The sequence below is a fragment of the Coffea arabica genome, chromosome 5c (genome assembly GCF_036785885.1).
Source record: "Coffea arabica cultivar ET-39 chromosome 5c, Coffea Arabica ET-39 HiFi, whole genome shotgun sequence".
NCBI lineage: Eukaryota > Viridiplantae > Streptophyta > Magnoliopsida > Gentianales > Rubiaceae > Coffea > Coffea arabica.
Genome location: NC_092319.1, coordinates 47212449 through 47237484, shown reverse-complemented (window position 1 = coordinate 47237484; position 25036 = coordinate 47212449). Strand labels below are relative to the sequence as shown.

Genomic DNA, 25036 nt, shown 5'->3' with positions numbered 1-25036 from the left:
TCCATTTCCTTTTTTTTTCCTTTCTTTCTTCCCTGTTCTTTTAGTCAACAGTTTCCAGGAAATTATAAGGAAAAAGGTGGTCAAAAAATTTCTTTTTTAAAGTAAAAGGTTGTAAATCCAGCACCTCTCGCGCGTTTACAACCCTTTCAACTTATCACTCAACTCAATCCTACTATTCGATCAATAAAGTAGGCTAAACGGCTTCAACAGTCACATTGTGAACTGTTACAAGATAATTTGTAGTTCTCATGTCGATGAATTTGAAATTAATGTAACAGATTGCATTGATAGAATAAAATGTCAATTAATTGTGCATTTATAGTTAGATGTTTGTATCTATTCACAACTATAATAGCGATAGGATAATAAGCACACAAAAGAGGTGATGATTGTAATGTAAAACTCTGACATTTGTCACTCAATTTCAAATTGCATAACATAAAATTTTTTTACAAATAAAGTAACCATAAAGCTTACGTATTTTAAAGGCACCAATTAAAAGAACCTAATTTATATGAGAGACAACTAAATCTATGACTACCAAAACTTGGACCATGCATAAAATTCTAATTTGTTTCATAAGCATTCAACTTGTTGCAAAATTTTACAACTCACCTAATCTTTCTTCCCAAAATTTCAATTCAAACCTAACAAGTAACGCTTTGAAAAAATGGCGCAATAAGCTCTCACTTACTAAGAAATGCCAATCTAGCAAATAGTCCACGACAAAGAAGTGTAAATAGATTTAACACAGCTGGACTATCTTTTTCCTTGATACAAACAACGCGGCCACCACCTCTCCTAATGGAGTGGGAGGTCAGGGGTTCAACCCTTGCCTCCCACCAAATTGTCTGTCCCTCATGGGCAATTCGGTTGGTTTCAACAAGTCTCCTTAGGAGTTGGTGTCCAGTGCCCGCAAGGGTCCGAGTCTTGTGGTTATCGTGTTCGAGAGGATGGGGCCTCTCCTCCCGAACCGGAGTGGGATTAGTCGGACCTCGTAAGGATTGACCCGGGAAGAAAAAAAAAAAAAAAAAAACAACGCAGGGCTAAACAGTAAACACGGTTCGGAATGCAAATAGCTAGTACAAAAAGTCTGAAATTGCACTCTGTTGGCCTTTGAACTTTCACGGGGCTAAACAGTAAACACGGTTCGGAATGCAAATAGCTAGTACGAAAAGTCTGAAATTGCACTCTGTTGGCCTTTGAACTTTCGCACCTAGGCTCTTAATAAGGATGTAGTAATCATAAATATTTGTAATTTTCTGTTCTTGGAAAAAAAAATAAGAAGGAAAGAAAGAAGTCATTAAAGTTTTCCTACTTTTACACTTAGTATATTGTGTTTGCATAACATAATCTGGTCTATCAATTGAAACTTGACAGTACTAATCGAGTTACGGATGAATGACAAATTTGCAGTGAAAAATGAGCAAAGAAAGTTTCCCTTTTTCTCCCAATTCTCAATCTTCCCCTCTACGGTTAATTATATGATTGCAAGACGCTGAATTATATGACAAGAAGGCTTTTATTTTGTCAAGTACGATCGCTCATGCAGATGGCACATTATACTAGTTCTCTGTCTCGGTTCCATCATAGTAGTTAAGGGTTGGTGATGATTTTTCCTCCAAACTTGGTATTTTTTCGCCCCTCATGGCAAGTTAAGTGTCAGGTGAGCTGTTCCGGTCAATTGGAATTGTTCCCGTCTCAAGATTCGATCACCTTTCCTCAAATATATAATTGAAGGTTTCCTTGTTCCATTCATCCTTCATAATTGACTAATGCAAGTCGTACAGCCAAGTCATTGGAGTATGTCATGGTATAGCAAGCATGTTTTGACAAGGATGGTGTAACATAGTCAATTGATGAAATCACAGCTAAAGTTGATTCATTCTTTTTTTATTGCGACTGATATTTTTCTTCTCCCCATCCATCCAGGGCAATAATTATTTATTTGATAAGAGCCGAAGTGAAAAAAGACCAGATTTTTCTAATTTATTAAATTCAATTATTGTGAAACCAAGTTTCCTCTAATTCTATGAATTATTAACAGAAAGCTTAAATTCCTTTAGGGGACTAATTTCCGTTAGGCATCAATTGCAGGAAAATTCCTATCGGTTTAATATTCTAAATGTGGACACTGAAGAGATTGAATAGTCTGAGTCTTGATGACAGTAACGATTCTTCTTGAGGACAAAATTTGATACCAAGCTCTTGACTTCACTGCCTTGAGCCAAATACATCCTAATCAAACTCTCGTATCAATTTCCAAGCTCAGTTTTCATTGACTTCAAACTTAAATGTGAATACTAATAAGTCTGCAGCATGTAATGTATAATAATTAAGCAGCCAGAGTAGAATCATTTAATTAGGATTTCAGATCAGATTCTTATGTTGACCTGGCCATCAAGTGAAATCCTAACTCTCAAATGTCTAATTGAAGAATTTAAGTGAATCCCGGCTTCAAAAACTTCGAAGTGTTTATCTTTTTCGCTCTTCATCCGCTTATTTCAGAGGATAGAATTAGATACATAGAAATGAAGCACAAAATCTAAAAGGATGAGAACACTAGTTAAAGGTATCCTCTTGCTGTTTCCGATTTCAATTCTATTTTTTACTCAAAAAATTGCCTGTGCAACAGATACCTTAACAACTACTCAATTCATCAAAGATGGTGAAACCATCATTTCTGCTGGTGGAAGCTTTGCGCTGGGATTTTTCAGCCCGAGTAACTCAAACAATAGATACGTAGGTATATGGTACCAGAAAATATCAATTCCGACCGTGGTATGGGTAGCTAATAGAGAGGTTCCACTCGTAAATACATCTGGGGTATTGGAGGTGATCAAGCCAGGACTTCTTGTTCTTCGCAATGGTACGAACAGCATCATATGGTCCACTAATTCATCAACATCTGTACCAAATCCAGTTGCACAGTTGTTAGAAACTGGAAACCTGGTTGTCAAAGATGAAAATCAAGATAATCTGGAGATGTTTCTGTGGCAGAGCTTTGATTATCCGACTGACACGTTTCTACCAGGCATGAGGCTCGGTCAAAATTTTGTGACTGGCCTAGAGGTTTACCTCTCATCGTGGAAGAGTTACGAGGATCCAGCTCCTGGAGGCTACACATATCACTGTGATCCTACTGGATATCCGCAAAATTTCATAAAGAAGGACTCTAGTTTGGAATTCCGAACCGGACCATGGAATGGCCTAGGATTTAGTGGGGTTCCAAGCTTGGCAAAAAATCCCATATTCTCCTATCAAGTTGTTATTGATAATAAGGAGGTGTATTATGCTTACAAGCTTCTGGGCTCCACTACTACAAGGTTTACATTGAGTCCAAGTGGTGTTGGACAGCGCTGGACATGGGACAACCAAACTGGAAGTTGGCTTATTTACCTATCTGCGCCGACAGATAACTGCGATAGTTACGGATTATGTGGAGCATATGGAACTTGCAACACAGGAAATTCTGCCACATGTGGATGCTTGGATAAGTTTTCACCTAAAAATCCTGAGAAATGGGCCAATGGAGATCGGTCAGGTGGGTGCAGTCGGAGAATACCTCTGGATTGTAAGAGTGGAGATGGATTTCTGAAATATTCTAGTCTTAAACTACCAGATACACGTAACTCCTCGTATAATAAAAATATTTCCCTCGAAGAATGCAGAACTGTGTGCTTGAAGAATTGCTCTTGCACAGCTTATTCTATTTTAGACATAAGCAATGGAGGAAGTGGCTGTTTGCTTTGGTTTGGTGATCTAATTGATATCAAAGTGATGTCGCAAGGTGGTGAAGATATATACATTAGGATGGCTTATTCCGAGTCAGGTGAGAATTATACATCCTAAAATGCAGTTTTTTTGGTAAAGTTATATTATTCTGGATTTTTGAAACCTGCATCTCTCTTATTTTCAGGAAAGAAAAATAAATAAATACTTCTGCGAGTCTTCAAAACACTTCTGATGAGTTAGTTATTGTTACACTATGTTGTCTTTTTTCTATTTATTTTTCTTCCAAAGAATTGGGAGGGTAGGTAGGCTACCCGGGCTACCCATCCCAACGGACACGAGGACATCATTCTTACTGCAAAGTACTCTTTATTTGGATGATCCCCTGCCACACTTAAATCACACCGAAACTTAGGACCCATCCAAGGGGGGGAGCATAGTTTTTGGGAACATTGACATTTTCTTGAGTTCTTGTTAACTTGAGATGATGTTTACTTTGTGTATTTTACAGTATTTCTTTGCTCTATCTTACTGCTTCTAAAATTTCTGCTATAACATTTGTTGAGTAATATAGAAATTCTCAAAAATCACTATTTATGCCATAACTTGAACATGTAGCTGTCTGTTTATCTGAATTCTTAACTCATCTGAAAGAATTTAACGGTTTTGTTTGCACTGAAAAAATTTGCAGTCTCCTTACAGTCATCCGTTGGAAAGAAAGGAAAAAAACTTGCCATAAGTTTGACATTGTCATTAGCTATGGTTCTGTTTGCCCTAGGCCTCATATTGTATCTTCAGAGAAGGAAGAAGAAACTTGCAAAGCAGAAAAAAGAAGGTAAAACATAGATATTTTACCTGATATTTAAGCTGGTACTGTCATTTGCTTTGTGTCGATACTTATCTAGTCAAGTATATTGTTGTGAATGCAGAATTGTCAGGACATAACTTCAGCATGGCTTACACAGATGAACACAACAAGAAGGATTTGGAGCTTCCATTGCTTGAGTTGTCTAGAATAACCAAAGCTACCAATAACTTTTCATTCCAAAACAAGCTTGGGGAGGGTGGCTTTGGACCAGTTTACAAGGTAATAATGTATTTCTAGTTTATGCTACTACTCACAGATAGACCTTTTATTTAATCAAGATTATCAAATTCATTGACAATTGAAATTGGGGGTATAGGAGCTTGGTTTACTTACGTCACTCTACAATTTTTCTTGGTTCTAAAGCAGAGCCAATGACTTTTACACTAAGCAGTATTTAATTGTGATCCTCATTTCAGCAGAGATTCACGGAGACTATTATCCTGGGCAGACATCTTACAAAAATTTGAAAAAGCTAAGTTTGCAAGAATGATAAGTCCAAATTCAACGATATTTTGTATTTCGTTCCTATAGAGCACAAAAGCTCTATTAGGCATGCTGTTTTATTTTTCAAAGTTGATCACTAGCTGTCAGGAGTTGTACCTCCTATACAAAGTGGAATTTCCATTAACAATATCCTAATATGTTTATACATCTTAGCTTGTTGCTACTTTTGATTAAAGGATTGTTTGTAGCAAGAGTTTCACCTCTCTTTCATGCTTCGCTTCGTTATGCTATCTGCCTTTTCTAATCTTCAATGGATAAATTCATATCAAGTGCACATCATGCATGGTTTAGGGTCTCCTGGAAGATGGACAGGAAGTTGCTGTGAAGCGGCTGTCAGAATACTCCATGCAAGGACTCGATGAATTCAAGAATGAAGCAATCTGCATTGCCAAACTCCAGCATCGGAATCTCGTGAAGCTTCTAGGCTGTTGCATTGAAGGAAGAGAAAAGATTCTGATTTATGAATACATGCCCAATAAAAGCCTGGATTTCTTTATATTTGGTTTGACTCTCTTAACTCATATTACAATCTACTTAATTTTACATTATTCCACATGTATAAAAATGTCGCAGAAGGATTACATGACTGTTTTCTGTTGTACCTGTTAGACTAACATCAACCACGAAACATATATACAAACAAGTCTAGCAGTTTGCTACTCATAGTTTAGGATCTTATTCAGTTCTCGACAAAAATAGACCTATGTTCTGTTGTTGCATGTGCAGCTTCACCAGATACAGATCCTGTATTCAGACTTGATTAATCCCTAGTTTAAGTATCTCAATGGCAGGAAAACAGTAACAGAGATGATTTTCGAAATTTTTGGCAGATCAAACGGGGAGATACTCACTAGATTGGCCTATGCGCTTCCATATCATCCAGGGTATTGCTCGGGGCCTTCTATATCTTCATCAAGATTCCCGACTTAGAATTATACATAGGGACCTCAAAGCTAGCAACATATTTCTGGATGCCGATATGAACCCCAAAATATCTGATTTTGGCACGGCTAGAAGTTTTGGAGGTAATGAGACTGGGGCCAACACAAACCGAGTGGTTGGAACACAGTAAGAACTCTACAAAACCGCATTAAGTATACAAGAATAATTTATCATAATTGATTATGGCTGTTGCATTTCCATGACATTTTTTTTTTCTGATGAATACTTCCAATCAGCGGTTATATGCCTCCTGAATATGCAGTAGATGGGATATTTTCAGTAAAGTCAGATGTATTTAGCTTTGGAGTCATAGTTCTAGAGATTGTTAGTGGCAAGAGAAACAGAGGGTTTCTTCATCATGACCACCAGTTCAACCTTCTGGGGCATGTGAGTGATACAAGTTAGATAACATTTTATCCTGCGTCTGCATGCATGCATGCATGCATAAATTTTATCATGTTAATATAACTGCATATGTCTAGGCGTGGAAGCTTTACAAAGAAGGAAGGGAACTGGAGTTGGTTGACTTGCGTCTTGGGGACTCCTACAACTCATTGCAAGTACTTCGATCAATTCAAGTGGGGCTCTTATGCGTGCAACATGGTCCAGATGATAGGCCTGATATGTCTTCTGCGATTTTCATGCTTGGAAATGATGGAGTATTGCCTGAAGCTAAACATCCTGGGTTTTTCATGGAAAGGAATGTAGTCAATGAGCATTCTTCTAGCACACAGACATCAAGTTCAAGAGGTGAAATCACAATGACCCTTTTAGAAGCACGGTAGCAACAAATTGTGCAAGTGTAATTAGGTCTCTAAGCTCTCATTGCGGAGGATTATTCTTGCAAGTAAAGGACATAATTCCTCTTCAATGTGGTTCTTGTATGTACTTGTACAGGTTTCCCACCGTACAAGTCTTCTACAATAGAAAGACAGTTCCAAGGACGTTATCAATCTATCTTTGCTGAAGTCAACTTGCAAAGCCTGCTTTAAGCACTGCTAAGTTTTTTATAGGTTAATCACAGTACGATAACCACATTCCTTCTCAATTTGTTTTTTTTTTTTTTTTAAAAAATCCTTTCTGTCGCTGTTAGTGTCTAGAGGGTAGTTGTGGCCAATGCGAATTTCCCCTTGAATATAAAAAAACCCTCTTACCCAGAAGCTGCAAGGGTAAGTTATTTCAACTCAAGATTCCAATTTCCTCTCCCAGTGATTAGCGGTGTCATTATGTTCATCCCCGCCCAAACTCGTTCACCCGTTAATTTTGAATGGTGTAAATGGGTTCTCCATTAAATCGATTTAATTCGTAAGTAGAGAATTGACTCGACTCACTTATTTGTACATATTTAAAAATATTTATACATTTAAACTCAAGTGTTAAGTAAATAAATTTAAATTTCTTACCAATAATCTTGTCAAACAACATGCAATGATTCAATTATACCCATTATTCAATTATGACTCGCCCAAATCTGACCAACTAACTAACTCGTAATATATAATTCACTGCTGCTAACTACGAAGATTTTTTTAGGTTAATCACAGTCCGATGATCAAATTCCTTCTCAATTTGTTCTTTGTTTTTTTAAAAAAAAAAAAAAAAATCCTTTCTGTCGTTGTTAGTGTCTAGAGTGTAGTTGTGGCCAATGCGAATTTTCCCCTCGAATATCAATATATGGATCCTCTTTACCCAGAAGCTGCAAGGTTAAGCTAGTTCAACTCAAGATTCCAATTTTCTCTTTCTTCAGTTGATTTCTATGTTTGACAATTGGTAACTAAGTGGAGTGCCATCCACTTAGAAGGTGACCTTTGACCAAAAAAAAAAAAAAACTAAGTGGAGTGCATCCTACTTGAAGGGGCAAAGAGTAGGACGTGGCAAGGAGTGCATGGTCAATGAAGGCAGCGAAGTTGAAATTAATTTTTTTTTTTTTTTGGTCAAAGTCAGTGAAGTTGAAATTGATTGGTTTTTCTTATTCTTACGTGACAAAGGCCATCCAACTGGGCAATCTGATGGCAATTGAAGTGCAACTGACCTTCCTCGAAAAAAAAAACAAAAAAGAAAAAGTGTAACCGACCCGTTTCTTCTTATTCAACACAATAAACGGTATACCCAGTACAATTGCTTTGAATTCAAAATTGTCTTTTAAGTTTAATGTGGAAAAAAAAATTTGCTAATTGTCACTATAAAATTGTTAACAGAAGTGAAAGCTTCTCGAGGGTTGTCTGTATTTGTTTTAAGAAGACATTTATTTTGCTGGAAATTACCTAAAGGTTCAACGTTCTGAAGCTTGCCTTCATTTCGCCTAAGCCGAGTAAAATCCTATTCAGACTCCCAGTGTCAGTTTCCAAGTTTAGTTTCATTGACTCCATGCATTAAATGTGAATTCTTCTAGGGTTTCCATGACAAGTAGTGTATATAATAATCACCCAGAGCGTAATCTTTTATTTAGCACATTAGGTAGCATTAATCTTACATTGCAAGTGACCAAATGAAAGCCGGACTTCAAGGGTCTAATCCAAGGAAGTCAGGGAATTCTAGCGTCCAAAGACACTGCTTGAAAGGCGGATGACTTGGTTTACAATCTGCAATTGTTAGTTTTGTGTCTTTCATCTACTTGTTTGGGAGGATTGAAGTAAATACGGAGCACTGAAGCACAAAAATGAGAGGCATGAAGAAATCGGTTGAAGGATTTTCTTTGCTGTTTTTGCTTGGAATCCTGTGTTTGACTCGGAAGATTGCCAGTGTCACAGACACCTTGGCATTAACTCAATCCATCAAAGATGGTGAAACGATGATCTCTGCCGGCGGGAGCTTTGAACTTGGATTTTTCAGCCCAAGCCAGTCGACTAATAGATACGTGGCTATATGGTACAACGATGTATCAATCCAAACCGTGGTTTGGGTTGCCAACAGAGAAGTTCCACTAGTCAATACATCTGGTGTATTGGAGGTTATCAAGCCAGGACTTCTTGTTCTTCGCAATGGTACTACTGACATCATATGGTCGTCTTCTAATTCATCAATATCTGTACAGAATCCAGTTGCACAGTTGCTAGACACCGGAAATCTTGTAGTCAAAGATGCAACTGATGATAAACCAGAGACATTCCTGTGGCAGAGCTTCCATCATCCAACTGACACGTTTCTACCAGGGATGAAGCTGGGTCGGAATTTTGTTACTGGCCTGGAGGTTCACGTCTCAGCGTGGAAGAGTTACGAGGATCCAGCTCCGGGACAATATACATATAGTTGTGATCCTAGCGGATATCCACAAAATTTCGTGAAAAAGGGATCTGTTTCGCAGTACCGCACTGGACCATGGAACGGGCAAGGATTTAGTGGAGTGCGGGGCTTGAGAAAAAATCCCATATTCTCCTATGAAGTAGTTCTCAATAGCCAGGAGGTTTACTATAGTTACAAGCTCCTCAGCTCCACTATTACAAGGTTTACCTTGAGTCAAAGTGGTGTGGGACAGCGCTGGACGTGGGATAATGTAACTCAAAGTTGGACATTATACCTGTCCGCGCCAACAGATAACTGTGACAGTTATGGATTATGTGGCGCTTATGGAGTTTGCGACGTTGGGAATTCTGCTATATGTGGATGTCTAGACAAATTTGAACCAAAGTATCCGGAGAGATGGGCTGAGGGGGATTGGTCAAGTGGCTGCAATCGCAAGATACAGCTGGATTGTCACAAGGGAGATGTATTTGTGAAGTATTCTGGCTTTAAACTACCAGATACACATAACTCATCATATGATAGGAACACATCACTCGAGGAATGCAGAACCGTATGCTTGGAGAACTGCTCTTGTACAGCTTATTCAAGTTTAGACATAAGCAATGGAGGAAGTGGAAGTGGGTGTTTGCTCTGGTTTGGAGATTTAATTGACCTGAGGGTCATAAATGATGCTGGGCAAGATATTTACATTAGGATGGCTTCTTCCGAGTTCGGTAAGGACTTAATACCATGGAAGATGACAGTGTATAAACTTCTTTTTGTGCATTATAAACTGACGGTCTGGCTGGTTATTTCTCATAATTCACATTATTGTTTCTTCAAGGCAGCGGGGATAAGTTAACTGAGTGAAGTTTTTCTTATTTTTGTCTCTTTTTAGTCTTCGCCATCTCTCTCTTCTTCTTCTCTTAAACTGGATAGGAGGTAAGGATATCCAGCAGCTTCTGCTAGGGAAGTTTGAACACCCAGGACACCACCCTATTAGAGAGTTTTTCCACAATGGCAGTATAGAGCTGAAACTGAAGGCAAAAGCGGCTATGTGGGGCAAATATTTGTCCGTTAGGTCAAGTTACATTGAGATCTTCTTTTCTTTATGCAGTGTGTGTTCCCTGTCCTTTCTTTGCTTTGAATTTGAAAGTGATCAATAGGTTGGGCAATACAAAGATTTGCAGAACTAATTTTATATCCCCAGAATGCTGTGTCTGCTCACCAAGTCTTAAAGTACTTGACCTTTTATTTGGTATTGAATTTTCAGTCTCCTTCAATGGATCGAATGGAAAGAAAAGAGTATTTGTCATAAGTTTGTCACTATCTCTTGGTGTGGTTCTATTGGCCTTCAGCTTCATTTTGTTTCTTCAGATAAGGAAAAAGAGATATCCAAAGCTGGGAAAACGAGGTAACTTGCATCTTCTATCCGCTGATTTGAGTAGGCTTAGTGGATTTATCACTGCAATTATTATGTCCACCACATTTCTCACAATGCAGAAATTCCAGGACATATCCTTGACAAGGATCACACAAACCATGAGAAAGATTTCGAGCTGCCTCTTTTTGAGTTGTCTACACTAATTAAAGCCACCAATAACTTCTCAGACGGTAACAAGCTTGGGCAGGGTGGCTTTGGACTTGTTTACAAGGTAAAGATTCTCTTTATACTGCTGCAGCATTCACACTATTTCGCCTGCATCGAATCTTTGATCTGTAAAAGATGGGGCATAAAACCTCGATTACTTTCATTGGTCACAAATTTCTTGTTTCTAAATTCCTGAGATTAGGGTTGTAAGTTTTGAAAAAGCCATACTCTACAGAAGACAAGGCAAGTCACTACTATGTGGCCCTTTTGGGACATAAATTTAGTAACAACACTTTAGTGTTGCAAAAATGGCTTATAAAAGACTTGTATGAAGTTGAAAAAATAAACTTGTTTCTTCATTCATAAACACCCTACTTATAGTGTTTACAAGGAAATAAATCAACACAATTCAACTAACAATTCTCTAAAAAATCTCAACAAAAAAACTACTTGATAACATGATCTTCTACTTAATAAATCATAGGTAAAATATGTTTTTACAAACCAATATTTTTTTTTTGTTAACAAATATCCTAACAAGATTTATTCTTCTACTAAATAAATTATTTTGATATCAAACACAATCTAATAAAATTTGTAGAAAAAATTTGCATATCTCAATACTCCTCTTTACCATTTTTGCTGCAAATTTTCAATTGTCTTCTTAAATTTTTGAACCTTGTTTTAGACAAGACTTTCATAAAAATGTTTGCAATCTTATCATCAATCTTGCAATGTTTCTTAAGCCAAACTTCAAAATCAACTCCAAAGTTTCTAATGTATTCAAATGATTTTTTTGTAACTTGTAAGTGGAACTTTCATACATAATAGACAAACTTGAAAAAGAAATTTGCAATACAAAAAATGATTGTTATGAGAGACATAAAACAATCCTTCAAATTTTTGTATGGCTTTTTATTAACTTTTTCACCACTACTATCTTTGAGTAGTTTTTCATGAATCTTCACAACATAAGCTCCATCAATTGCCTCTTCAGTGATCTCCTCCTAAATTTTAGTAACATCTGAGTTTTTTGATTCACAATATTGCACCGTAGAATTGTCAATTTTCTGACAAATTCAAACAAAATTTTTGCCTCTCATTTTTACTAAGAAAAGCTCATTCCTAATCGGGTCATATATAACACCAGTCCTATTGAAGATGATAAAATAATTCTTCTTCAATAACTGTCCAATACTTAACAGATTTTGATTATTTTAAATACATGCAAAACATCATAAACAATTTTAGCATCTGAATCATAATTAACAGCAACACTACCTTTACCTTTCATCTCAATATAACCTTCATTTCCAATTCTAACGTTGGAGATTTGTGATTTGTCAAGTTTCCTAGGTATAGATTCATCATATGTCATGTGATGAGTGCAACCACTATCTATTAGCCAAGTTTCAAGTTTCAGTACTTAAATTATTGCTTGCAAACAAGTGATCACGAAAAGTTGTTCCTCGTCTTGTTCATCAACCATCTGAATTTGATATCCTCTTTTTTCTTTATTTTTGCAAACTCTCTCTATATGTTCCATCTGTTTACAAAATCTACATTGAATGTCAGGTCTAAACCAACAATATATTGAAAAATATGAGGTTTTCTTACAGTGTGAACAGGAAGATTTTTTGACATTTTTCTTCTCATCTTTGCTATATTTCTCTTGATTGTTTCTGTTACCTTGTCGAATTTAATCCTTATTTGTTGTTTGGAAAACACCTTGAATGACTTCTTCAGTTCTTATGGCTCGTCTTTGTTCTTGTACTTCTAAAGCATTGATCAATTCTGGCAAGGTAATTTGAGAGAGACCCTTGAATCTTCAAGAGAAGAGATCTTGGTTTCAAACCTTTTTGGTGAATTCATCAAGATTTTCTCTACAATTCTGCTATCCAAAAATTGTTCTTCAATCAACCTAATTTTATTCACAATATTTAAGAGTCTGTCAGAGAACTCTTCAATGTTTTTTGTGTCTTTCATCCTAAGAAGTTCAAATTCTCTCCTAGGATTCAAGACTTGCGTCTATCTTATTCTATCATTACTTTGAAAAGCCACTTTGAGAGTATTCCAACCTTTTTTTACAGTTTCACAAACCATAATTTTTGTGGATACTGCATTGAAAACTGCTAAATGAATGCATGTCATGACTTTTGATTTCCATTTGACTGCATCCCATCTCTCATCTTTGCAATAGTTAGATTTTCGGGTACTTCAACAATAGAAACTGTCGGTACCATATCCCAAATCCCAAAAATCACTGGCCACCAAATAGGACTTCATTTTGACAGTCCAAATTTGGTAGTTGTCACCGATGAAACTTGGAGGATTGGACAAGAAGTTGTTTTCTGACATTTTTATGTTGAAGGTTTAAGTGTATAGTGAAAAAGAAATTTTCACCAGGTTCGCTTATTCTCAGAAAAAGACTCAAACCCTTAAAATATAGGCTCTTAATACCACTTTATTAATGTTTTGAGATATAAATTTAGTAACAATACTTTAGTGTTGTAAAAATGATTTATAAAAGACATGTATGAAGTTGGAAAAATAAACTTGTTTTTTCATTCATAAACACCCTATAATATTTATAAGGAAACAAATCAACACAATTCAACTAACAATTCTCTAAAAAATCTTAACAAAAACCTCAACAAAAAACTACTTGATAATATTATCTTCTACCTAATAAATCGTAGGTAAAATATTTGTTAACAAATCAATATTTTTTTTCGTTAACAAATATCCTAACAAGACTTATTCTTTTACTAACTAAATTATTTTGCTATCAAACACAATCTAATAAAATCCGTAGAAAAAATTGGCATATCTCAAAACCTTTCTCTGTTCAAATATAGTGGAACATTTTTGAGTATCCTGGTATATCTTTCAATATTCATTGACTAAGCTATACTTCCTGCAAAAATTGGATTTTGAGTAAACCGTCCATATAAAACTTTTTACCTCATATTGAAGTTGGCACTTTGTGTTAATTGAATAGCTGGTTCACACTCGGAAACTCATCTTCACTTTTAAGTTTCAAGATACCTCATTTTCCTACATTTTCAAATAGTGAATAATTAAAATTCATTTTAGTACATCACGTGAATGCATTAGGGTCTGGTAGAGGAGGGACAGGAAGTTGCTATCAAGCGACTTTCAAAAACATCTGCGCAAGGACTAGATGAATTCAAGACAGAAGTCATATGCATCGCCAAACTACAGCATCGGAATCTTGTGAAGCTTCTTGGCTGTTGCATTGAAGGAGCTGAAAAGATCCTGGTCTATGAATACATGCCCAACAAAAGCCTGGATTTGTTTATATTTGGTTAGACATTCTTATCTCCTTGTAACTAAATCAGCCGTTAGAAAATTATACACTACTCTTACATGTCTAGATATCCTCTGAGAAGGATTTAGTCTCTGACCTCTTTTTGCTGCATAATGGACAAACATGAAACACGACATGCATGCAGACACATTCAGATACACTGCTCATTAATTTGAATTTCAGTCAGTTTTAACTTTTAAACAGAAATTACTTCTGCGGTCAGCATGCATGTACAGCTTCACTGATTGTGGATCCTGCATTTGGAGTTCTCTTTAGTTGAACAGAACAACTAAAAGTTATTTGAAACTTTGTCAGATCGAGAAAACAGCGAGTTACTTGATTGGCCTAAGCGCTTCAGCATTATCCAAGGCATTGCTCGTGGAATTCTCTACCTTCATCAAGATTCCCGGCTTCGAATCATACACAGGGATATCAAAGCATCCAATATTTTGTTGGATGCTGATATGAACCCCAAAATATCAGACTTTGGAACAGCTAGAAGTTTTGGAGGGAATGAGACAGAGGCCAACACCTGCCGCATAGTTGGAACACAGTAAGAATTCCATGTTTTTGTAAAATGTCAATTCCCTTTTGCATTTCCATGAAATTCTTTTATCTGATGATTTCTTGCGAAACAGGGGCTACATGTCTCCAGAATATGCAGGAGATGGGCTCTTCTCAGTAAAATCAGATGTATATAGCTTTGGAGTCCTAGTACTAGAGACCATCAGCGGTAAGAGAAACAGACCATTTCTCCATCAAGGCTGCCACCTCAACCTTCTTGGACATGTGAGCCATACAACTAGCAACTTTGATATAGAATCCCATATTCTTATGCATGCATAGGCAAGCTGCATTAATTATTTAGTCACTTTAATCTGATTGCAAATTTCTAGGCATGGAAGCTTTACAAAGAAGGAAGGGAACTGGAATTAGTCAACTCGCACATAGTCAACTCGTGTCATCCATTGGAAGTGCTTCGATCAATTCATGTAGGGCTCCTATGTGTTCAACAATGTCCAGATGATAGGCCTGACATGTCTACAGTGATTTTCATGTTAGGAAATGAAGTAGTTCTGCCTGAAGCTAAACAGCCTGGGTTTTTCATAGAAAGCAATATAGTAGTCAATGCTGAAATGAGCATCACACTACTCGAAGCAAGATGAGGAGTAAATCGCATCAGATACTTCTCATAAGGTTCTCTGAACTCATATTCATAATGCGACTATTCATGCTTGCAATCATTGGACAAAATCTGCTTTACTTTGTTTTTGTGTGTACTTGTACAAGGTCTGTACATTACCAAGTCTTCTAAAGGGAAGACAGTACAAGGCACCCTCATCATTTTTCTTGTTACCAAAGCATACATGAAGCAACAAAATTTTTGCAGAATGCTTCAACTATTAGTGATGGATTGTACTCTTTTGTCTTGTCCTTGAACTGCGTTCTAAGAAATGATATACCATTGTACGATTAAAAGCTTCCATTTATACTGCTTTGACTTGATTGCTGATCGGCCAACAAGACTTCAAAAATCGATCAGCCATCAGTTAAATTTGTTAAGGGTATTATTTCATAATATTGTCACAGCAATTATGAAATCATGTTATCAAGTTGAAATTAAGAAATCACCACTACATTGATCAGAATAATCGGATTAAGAAATCACCACTACATCTGACGTAGACTTTGCATAATCGGATTTTCTCTTCCAGCGGGGTAAAATGCTGGCCAGTAAGGCGTTTTCTGGAGGTTTGGAGGCTGAAAGCAGCCTAAAAACATGAGCCCCCCAGCTTCTGCGAGGAGCTTTCCGAGTCCAACAGGCTCTTCTCTATCTTCCTTCTAGAACGGTTATGGTCACCGCGTTTTTAGTTTGAAATCTTTCCTCAGCTGATGCCTCAGATGCCGTCGTATAACTGTCTTTTAAGAAGAAACCAGGATGCTTTGGTTGAGGTAACGACACAATCTCGTTGCTTAACATGAAAACGACTGCTGCCATTGTTGGCCTGTCCTCTGCAAGTTTCTGAACACACAACAGACCCACCTGAATGCATCTCAACACTTGGGATTCGACAGATGATTCCTTCAAGCACTTATCCATTAATTGCAAGGCCTTATCTTCATTCCACAATTGCCATGCCTGGAGATATTAAAGATACTAGGCTTGATCATGTTACTAAGGTGAAGAAATTTAGTTTTAAGTGAAAGGGGAGAAGAATTGCTTCATGTTTTATTACATGCCCCAGAAGACTCAGATGCTGATCTGAATGGTCAAGTATTCTGTTCCTTCTGCCACTCACAAGCTCCAGTAAGAGCACACCAAGACTGAATACGTCAGATTTGACTGAGTATTTCCCAGAAAATGCATATTCAGGAGACATGTAGCCACTGCACGAAACATCAGATTTTAAGTCAGAAGAAATGGCCACTTCACAAATCCAGGGCAAGTGGTTGTCAGTGCTTACTATGTTCCTATCACCGTCCTTGTCTTGCCTTCTGTCTGATCTCCTCCAAAACTTTTAGCAATGCCGAAGTCAGAAATTTTTGGGTTCAACTCACTATCTAGCAAAACGTTGCTAGCCTTGAGATCCCTATGGATAATTCTTAATCTGGAGTCTTGGTGAAGATAAAGAAGTCCCCTTGATATTCCCAGGGCAATTTCAAAGCGATTTTTCCAAGCAAGCAACTTTTTTCTACTCTGATCTGCAGGCAGGAGGTGGTATTATCAGTGGGTTCTCGATTATTTTTGTAAGCCACCTTTAATTGATCTTAGCTGCTAAAGATTAGAGAAAGAAAATCAGACCGAAGATAAAATAGTCCAAGCTCCCGTTAGGCATGTATTCATAGATTAGCATCCTTTCATTTCCATCAAGACAACAGCCTAGAAGCCTTACAAGATTTCGGTGTTGAAGACTGGAGATCAAAATAACTTCATTCTTAAACTCTCCCAGACCTTGCCCAGAGGTTTGTGAGTGTCGCTTCACTGCTATTTCTACTCCATTTTCCAATCGACCCTACAATATTCAAATAAAAAGTATGATTTCGTTCAATTTTGTAAATCAAGAACATAAGCAAGTTTACCTTGTAAACAGGTCCAAATCCGCCCTCTCCGATTATATTAGAGACAGAGAAGCTCTTAGTTGCCGTGGTAACAGCTTCCAATTGATACAATGGTAATTCTATGTCGTCACTGCCTATTTTGACACCTACAACAAATTGATACTAGTCAGTGGACTATAATTTCTGTTGGCTTTACCTTTCTCTAACAATAGAATTGGAGTTGCACTTAAGAGTACAAAATCAAAATTAGAACATGAACTAATGAAAAGAATGATACTTTGGAATGTAAATGGATGGTAAGGTCTGACAAGTCTCTGTTACCTCTTTTCTTCTTCCTTCTCTGAAGCATGCACCAGATGAAAAAGCAAAGGACAAGCATCCCTCCAGAAACTAATGGAATCACTAGAATAAGCAATGCCCTTTTATGCTTCTGATTTTGGATTGCATCTGCCTTGAGAAAAATTCACTTTTACCATTGAAAACACTTTCACTGTTTGCATTCATAAGGCTGATGAGTGACAAGTGACATGAATCCCTACTGTTTAGCAGGTTAAAATTTTAACTGATAAAAGCAATTACTGAAAACATCACTGTGGCTTCATGTGGAAAACCAAAGGATGCATATGACTAACAAATGTAAATTGAATTTGTTAGCATGAATGATTCAATTGTTACAAATTGCAATAGCTAAAGAACAAATATGAAGAAATTATGCAAATGGTTTACCTAATTCTGATTTTGGCATCCGTAGATATATATCTTGCTCGCTGTTTTCGCCATGGTACTCCTGAATATCAATCAAGTCACCGAACCACATCAGACAGCCACTACCTCCGTCGGTAATATTTGAGTTTGTGAAAGCAATACAAGAACAATCCTTCAAGCATTCTCTCTTACATTCCTGACTGGTCATGCTCCGATTCAGACGAAAGTCCAAGAGGTCTGGCAATTTCACATTTCTAAGCCATATAAAACCTTCTCCTTGCTTGCAATCTAAGGGGGTTCTCCTTATGCATCCACCAGCCCAATTTAATGCATCCCAATCTACCTTTGATTTGGGAACAAATCCGTCCAAGCACTGACAAATTGGGTTACCGTTGATCCTGCAAATGCCATTAGGACCACACTTACCATATTCTCCACACATGTCATAGGGCAGCGTATACATGATTAACCAATCAGAACTTCCTTCATTCAGTACATACCGCTGAATTATGCCTGATGAATTCAACGTTAGCCTCGAGAGTATTGAGCTATACCTCAATTCGTACGAATAGTACACTTCTTTATCATCATAAACAAAAGTACACGCAATAACAGTGCTGTTCATCACAGAAAAACCGCTAAATCGCTGTACATTCCACAGGCCAGAGCGGAACTTCTTCACTGAACCCTGACGAAGAACAAATTGAGGCAACCCAATATTGTCAAGCTTGTAAGTGAATTCTCCAGGAGAAGGATCACTTTGATTTTTCCATGATGTCAAGTACCAAGTTTGGCCAGCCTGCAAGCGTATTCCTTTCTTCATTCCAGGGAGAAGCGTGTCAGTCATGAAATCAAAGCTCTGCCAGATATATCTTTCTGCACTGAAATCATCGTTTCTTCCGAGAACCAGGTTTCCAGAATCCAACAGCTGTGCAACCAAGTTCGTTTGAGCATCTGTGGAAGAAGAATTGGATGACCAGATGATGCTTTTTGTTCCATTGAGAAGTACAAGATTTCCATCACTGTTGATTGTCAGAACTCCATTTGAATCTGTCAGCGGAGCTACCCTGTTTGCAACCCACACAATCGTTTGAGGAGATCTCCTGTACCATATTCCCAGATACCGGTTAGTGGAATCTTGGACAGGAAAGAAGCCCAGCACAAAAGTTTCACCTGTGGAGACTAGAGTCTCACCGTCGGCCATTGTTTGGTTTTGGCTGATTGTATCAGTTCCATAGCAGGATTGCATCAAAAGAAACGAAATCAGGAGGCAAGAAAACATCGAATTTGATATAGACTCCATTGACATGTCTGAACAAAATGGGAAACTAAGCAACTTCCTTATAGCCTGCCATCCACTGGCCTCCGTTTAAGAACTCAAGATTGTGAAAGCACTCTTATTATTCTAATCTTTCTCTAGAGGAAAAATCAGCTCCTCTGAAAGATTTTTCAACCATAAACATATATTATTATTCTAGAATATAATACTCTATACTTTTTTCTTTGGACCATGCCTTTCAAATTTGAAATGAATTGCAGGACTGAGAGGAAAACTAGATAATTTTCATTCATGAGGATATGACATGGTCAATTCCAGATTCAAGAAGAGTTCGCATGCAATTTTTAATCCCTGGAAATGCTGAATAAATAGGTCCTATAGCAATTAATTTGTCATTATTAAGTCTTCTTGAATTACTAGTTAGAGCATTGGCGTTTACTTTGAATTTTTAAGGTTGATGCATCCATCCATTGGGCAGGAGTCGCTGGAAACTTAAAGAGATGTCTTATGACTGAGCCTGCTGGGAGAACCTTTTGTTTGGCTTGAATGTAACTTCAAAGTCATTTTTATTTCTCCAATTAGATGTGACCTTTTTTGAAAAAAAAAAATTTTTTTTTTTGACTTAGCTAAACCCAGTAAATTTTTAGTCTCGTTAAACCAGTCAGAATCGATTCACATAGCTCCGTTTGCCAAATTTGCGGCAATTGATATGACCCAAACAGTCTTCCTCATTTTTCTTATTGACTGAACCTGAGTATTTTATCTTCTTAGATTGGCTTTTTAAGATGTCAATTTTTGTGACAATCTAAATGCGAATTTCAGTTCCATTTGTGACTTTGAAAAAATTACAAGACACACTTATCTAATACTAGTTCTTTTCAAGTAGTATACTATTAGGATAAATCTTTTCTACTCGATACATGTCACATGTGCAGAATATGGAGTTAAAATTCAAACTAACATGACGTAGCATTCATTCAAATCCATTATACTGTTTATGCATGGAAAAGATTGATCCACATAATATGATTCTATTTCATTATCTCTGTCTAATTTTTAGGTATTTTCAGCCGTTGATTTGTAGACACCTTTTTTGTGAATCTTTGTTATAATCTTAAACGACACAACAAAGTAACAAAAATCCTCGTATATTACTATCAAGTATACTGCGTATGGATTTGAACCCGCGCCTGCTGGTTCTTCATGGAACTGGTTCAAAACGAGATGGGAAGCTGCATCGAAATTTCCTCATGAATGGGAAAGATTCAAGAAAAGGATGGTTCGAGTAAGACATTTGCCCGTGAAGTGTGACCCGCCTGTAAAATTTTTTCCTGTTCCTATTTGTTTTTTTATCGAGAGCATATGATCATGCCGACCTACAATGATAACCTTCCTTTAAAGTTTTTAACCTGTAGCAAAGATTCATACACTAAAAAGACAGAAAGAATTCTGCTTTAAAAAAAAAAAAAAAAACTAATTAACTTAACGATAAGATACGTGAGCTCTATATCAGAAAAGCAGGATACAAGATCAAGGGACTAATAACATTGAGCTGTCTTCTTCTTCTTCTTCTTTTTTTTTTTTTTTTTTTTTTTTTGCCCTCCAAACTGTTCTAAATTTTATGGCGAGAAGATTTCCACATCATTTTCGCTTAGGTCACTGGAATGCTTACACTCTAACGAGGCTATATAAAAAGTCGTTCAGGAAATTTAAAGAAAAGTATTTTTTTTTAAGTCCTGATTAAGCACTGCAACCATTTCGATTGTCATGCTAACTTTCCACAATATGGTCTACTCTCTTCATTTTCTTGAAGTTAAAAAATTTTTAAACTTAAGCAAATTTTTAGTGTCCGGTTCAAATTGTCCTACCTTTTTAACCAGTTTAGTAGAAATTTTTAGGTCGAAACTTTATGGATTAGAAATGAACTTTATGGAGTCGACTTCACTTTTTTTTTCCCTTTTTTTTGGACAATCGGTATTAATTTACTCTACACCTACTCTAGTCTTTTTTAAGAGGAAGGGCTCAACTAGGCCAATGAGGACCGACAGGACTAAACCATCATCAGACTAAACGGGCGCACTATACATCCATATGAATTTTTTAAAAAATCACAAATTGTGACAATTAGTGAAAAGTAAAATTTGAATCCTTAATTTCCCACCTCACCAATCTTTTAAGGAATGGGTGGTAGCCGGCTAGTGGTTATGGAGTCGACTTCACCCGTGCCAAGAAATTGGACGCCCTTATTAACTACTATTAGGGGTTGGAATCTCGTCCTACTCAAATGTCCCACATTCTGGAATACCGTAATTGATAAATCAGGCGACGTGTCAACTTCAAAATGACCGACGATGGAAAAGGGGGAGCAATTAAAAGTTAAATAGTCCATCTTCGCTTTCAACTGGAAAACTGACCCTTTTTTTTTATTTTCTTTCTGAAATTTTGAAACTACTACAATTATTGAGTCTCTGAAATGGACTACTATTTTTCTTTCTTTTTTTTTTAGGTGAAACGAAATAAAAATGAAAGTTGCGGAGTGATGGGCATTATTTGGACTCCAAAGACTATGATTTTTCTTTACTTTCAATCAGCATGCCCGACGTCTAAGACGTGCCATCGTGTTTCACAAGATCAGGTCTTAACACTGAAGATTAAGGTTTTTCCTATATATCATCGGGTTAGTGGAGGCCTTAGGCAAAAAATGATCTAGATTCTTGGGAAGGATAGTCATATGACATCTCTCCAAGTTCCACAGAGATGATTCAGTTGGCAAGAGCAATCATTCTTAAACTAAAAATTTACCATGAATTTTCTTTTGTCCTTTCTCTCTTTGACCTTTATCGTTTTCTCTCGCTTTTTTTTTTTTTTTTGGGGTGGTGGTGGTGAGTGGTTGGACTTTGGAAGGATGATCATCAATTTTTTTATTTTTTTTCATTGACTTATTTCATATAATTATTGCAAAAAGTGAAGTCGAATAACAAGAAGTTTACAATTTGTGGTAGCTAATTTACTTGGAAAAGAAATTTTCTTGCCATTATCAAATGTGATGACTATGTTGGTCATTAATTTATAAGTGTCTTATAAGCGACTTAGGGCTCTAGAGACATGTTCTGATCTGTAACAATGATCAGAGTCCAACTTATCCAAATTTTATATTATACAAAAAGAAATTTCTCAATCTACTATACGTAAAAATTGTGCACAGGTAAGTGATAAGTACATTGCTTTTGTAGTTTTCCAAGGCATCCAACGTGTTCTTGTTTTTTTTTTTTTTTTTTTGTGTGTGTGTGTGAAATAAATCCAAGGCGTTGCCAAAGGGAAATTTCTTGCTCGGCTAACTGCAGTGCACAAGCGGTCCGTTCCAAAAGATTTCTAAAAGGAAAAAGTGACGGATGAAATTCAAACATAATAAAAATTAGTTCGTGAGATTAGTGTTGATTTATGCACTTCTAATATTTATCTGCAACACTTAAAAGTCTAGCATAGAACTTTGGTCATTGGTTAAATATTTGGAGTAGTTGGTATTATATATAGATAGAGAGAACTAGATGATGTATACACCTCTAAACACTTTCAATAATTAAGGATTTAAAGTAGCTTAGAAATTGTTATGAGCGCATATATCCAGCACGTGCCTAAACGAACTTCAACTATTCAAAATAATCTATAAAAAAAAAAAAAAAAAAAACTTCAAATTCTCAACAGGATAGAATCCTGTATAAGGTAATTCAAGTTTTCTCCCCGTAAAATTTTGACAAATTTCAATAGCTTCTATGTATGTTAAGCTATTTGCCCTACAAAAGTTTTTAACAAATTTTATTTTGAATCTAGAATTTATATATGCTAACCTCACAATCATGAAATTTGAAATCCAATTCCCCACAAGGGTGAAACATAAAACTAGATTAGGTTTCTCTTCACATCCCAACTGCTTTAATTGATGTCAACAGCACTACTGATTAAATCAAGAGATTCGGTTAACAGTAAAGTTGTTGAGGCTCCAAATTAATGTCAGCCAGGTTTGGATAGAGATAATTTGGAAAAAAATAATAATAATTCGCCTCACAAATTCCAATCATCTTTTTATCTCACTACATCACATCACAAAAAGTTCTATCGCAACGATCTCAAATAAATCGTCCAAACAAACTCAGTACTGTACTGGTATTGGCTACAGCGGAAAATGTTACTGCGAAAAGGTACGTACGTGTGGTGGGTGAACTTTTAGGCACCTTACGAAATTATTCCCCAGACCCATGCAGCTTCGTGGAAGGAGAACATCCTTCTATTCAAGCATAAATAACGCTACCACATAGCCCCAGTGAAAGATGCAAAAGAACAAGAACCCAAGCGAGCCGACCACATCCACATGCTCATGCAGCATTAAATATCCTTTGCCCTCCAAAAAAAGTTAGTCCAAGGTATTGTATTCTTCAAGCCAAACGACGAATCAATGTCGATCATGGATGTTGATGAATTGTATGATTTTGAAGATTACTTCCCATCGATGATTCAAAGACTAGGTTCTGAGGGATTCATGGGGGAGCTGTGCAGTGGATTCTACTTGTTGATGGATGTTACCAAAGGACTCATCACTTTCGAGAGCTTGAAGAAGAACACGCTCGTTCTTGGCCTGCATGATCTTGGAGATGATGAGATCGTCTGCATGTTGGCTGAAGGAGACATGGATGGAGACGGAGCTCTAAACCAGATGGAGTTTTGCATTCTCATGTTCAGATTGAGTCCGGGCTTAATGGATGGATCCAAGCGTTGGATGGAAGAGATGGATATGTGAAGCAACTTTTTTGATCGTGCCATGCTATGTTTAGCGTCTTTTTGAGGTTTTACACTTTGAACATTGCTTGATGATTTGGTATTGAGTTAGATGCACGCGTTGCTTCATCTAATAAAAGAAATAAATAAATGATGTTATCTTGATTTTAATACTCTTGACGGCGAAGAAGCTTAAGACTTCTCTCTTCATACGACCACCATGTACTGACCAGTGATTCAAGTTAGCTTAAAGCTTGACAAAATTTGGATACTGTGTGTGGTAAAGAACCACTCTATTATCAGCCAGTTTTATTTTACACCAAAAAAGAGAGAGAGAGAGAGAGATTTCTGTTCCTGGTAAAGTTTTGGTTTTTATTCGTTATGAACTTGGCTGTTAGCAAGTCATCAGCGAAATTGATGCATGCAATCTGATGGAATTCAACTGATCAGATCAGATAAAAATAAGTGCGGAAGAGATGGGTGCCGATACTACGGATATGGAAACCTGTCTCAACCAACATTACCCCAAAGAGCAAACACCATAATTTCGAAGTGTAGAATACAGGAATCCACTGCTCCGAATTATTAATGTGTAATGTCCCAAAATCTCCAGTTGAATCCTGAGTCCATTTATTAGTGGTCCAACTTTCGTCCTCAAGAGATTGTCAACTGATCTGATCTCTCTATGGTTGATGCTGCTTGTCTGTTGTCTGGTGCATTGTCAACTTATGCGTCAACTTTTCAATCAATTTAATTAGGCCTAATGAACTCAAAGGGCAATTTTTCTACTCCATCACGCCACTCGGTTGTCGTAACCATATGCAGGATTTACTCTGAGTCTCATCTGGTAAGGTTTAGACCGCTTGCTCTAAGCTGTTATATGCAGTAACAAATATTATTATTATTTTCAAACGTGTTAAAGTATAAATCATTTGCTCGCAAAAGTTCATATGTTTAAATCTCGGATCATTTCTATATAAAAAAAGGCCACGTGTCTAAATCGATATGAGATCTCTATTAACAAAAAAA

General features: G+C 36.8%; 3 protein-coding genes across 5 annotated transcripts; 2 read left to right on the top strand and 1 right to left on the bottom strand.

The window, feature by feature from the left end:
- The first annotated feature begins 2449 nt into the window (after nucleotides 1–2449).
- Nucleotides 2450–15669, top strand: LOC140004578 (uncharacterized). Its single transcript, XM_072050147.1, has 15 exons — nucleotides 2450–3832; nucleotides 4424–4567; nucleotides 4662–4819; nucleotides 5396–5606; nucleotides 5935–6172; nucleotides 6283–6433; nucleotides 6529–6830; nucleotides 8699–10076; nucleotides 10167–10210; nucleotides 10312–10682; nucleotides 10772–10923; nucleotides 13977–14187; nucleotides 14506–14743; nucleotides 14829–14979; nucleotides 15087–15669. Exons 1-15 carry the CDS (start codon nucleotides 2554–2556, stop codon nucleotides 15354–15356), a joined length of 5298 nt encoding a protein of 1765 aa, XP_071906248.1. The 5' UTR covers nucleotides 2450–2553; the 3' UTR covers nucleotides 15357–15669.
- Nucleotides 15670–15736: 67 nt separating this feature from the next.
- Nucleotides 15737–19656, bottom strand: LOC140007861 (G-type lectin S-receptor-like serine/threonine-protein kinase At4g27290). Of its 3 annotated transcripts, XM_072051380.1 has the most exons (8): nucleotides 19150–19276; nucleotides 17977–19058; nucleotides 17572–17697; nucleotides 17272–17396; nucleotides 16994–17204; nucleotides 16656–16893; nucleotides 16428–16578; nucleotides 15737–16330 (listed from the first exon to the last, which is right to left on the bottom strand). In XM_072051380.1, the coding sequence occupies exons 2-8, from the start codon at nucleotides 18800–18802 to the stop codon at nucleotides 16022–16024; spliced, it is 1986 nt and encodes a 661-aa protein (XP_071907481.1). In that variant the 5' UTR covers nucleotides 18803–19058; nucleotides 19150–19276; the 3' UTR covers nucleotides 15737–16021. The 3 variants fall into 3 exon arrangements, with proteins under 3 accessions (XP_071907481.1, XP_071907479.1, XP_071907480.1); XM_072051378.1 differs by having other exon boundaries at nucleotides 17977–19654; XM_072051379.1 differs by lacking the exon at nucleotides 17572–17697 and having other exon boundaries at nucleotides 17977–19656.
- Nucleotides 19657–23687: 4031 nt separating this feature from the next.
- On the top strand, nucleotides 23688–24029 carry LOC113687806 (calcium-binding protein KRP1). The gene has a single exon (XM_027205328.2). The coding sequence runs from the start codon at nucleotides 23688–23690 to the stop codon at nucleotides 24027–24029; it is 342 nt and encodes a 113-aa protein (XP_027061129.2).
- The last annotated feature ends 1007 nt before the right edge of the window (nucleotides 24030–25036 follow it).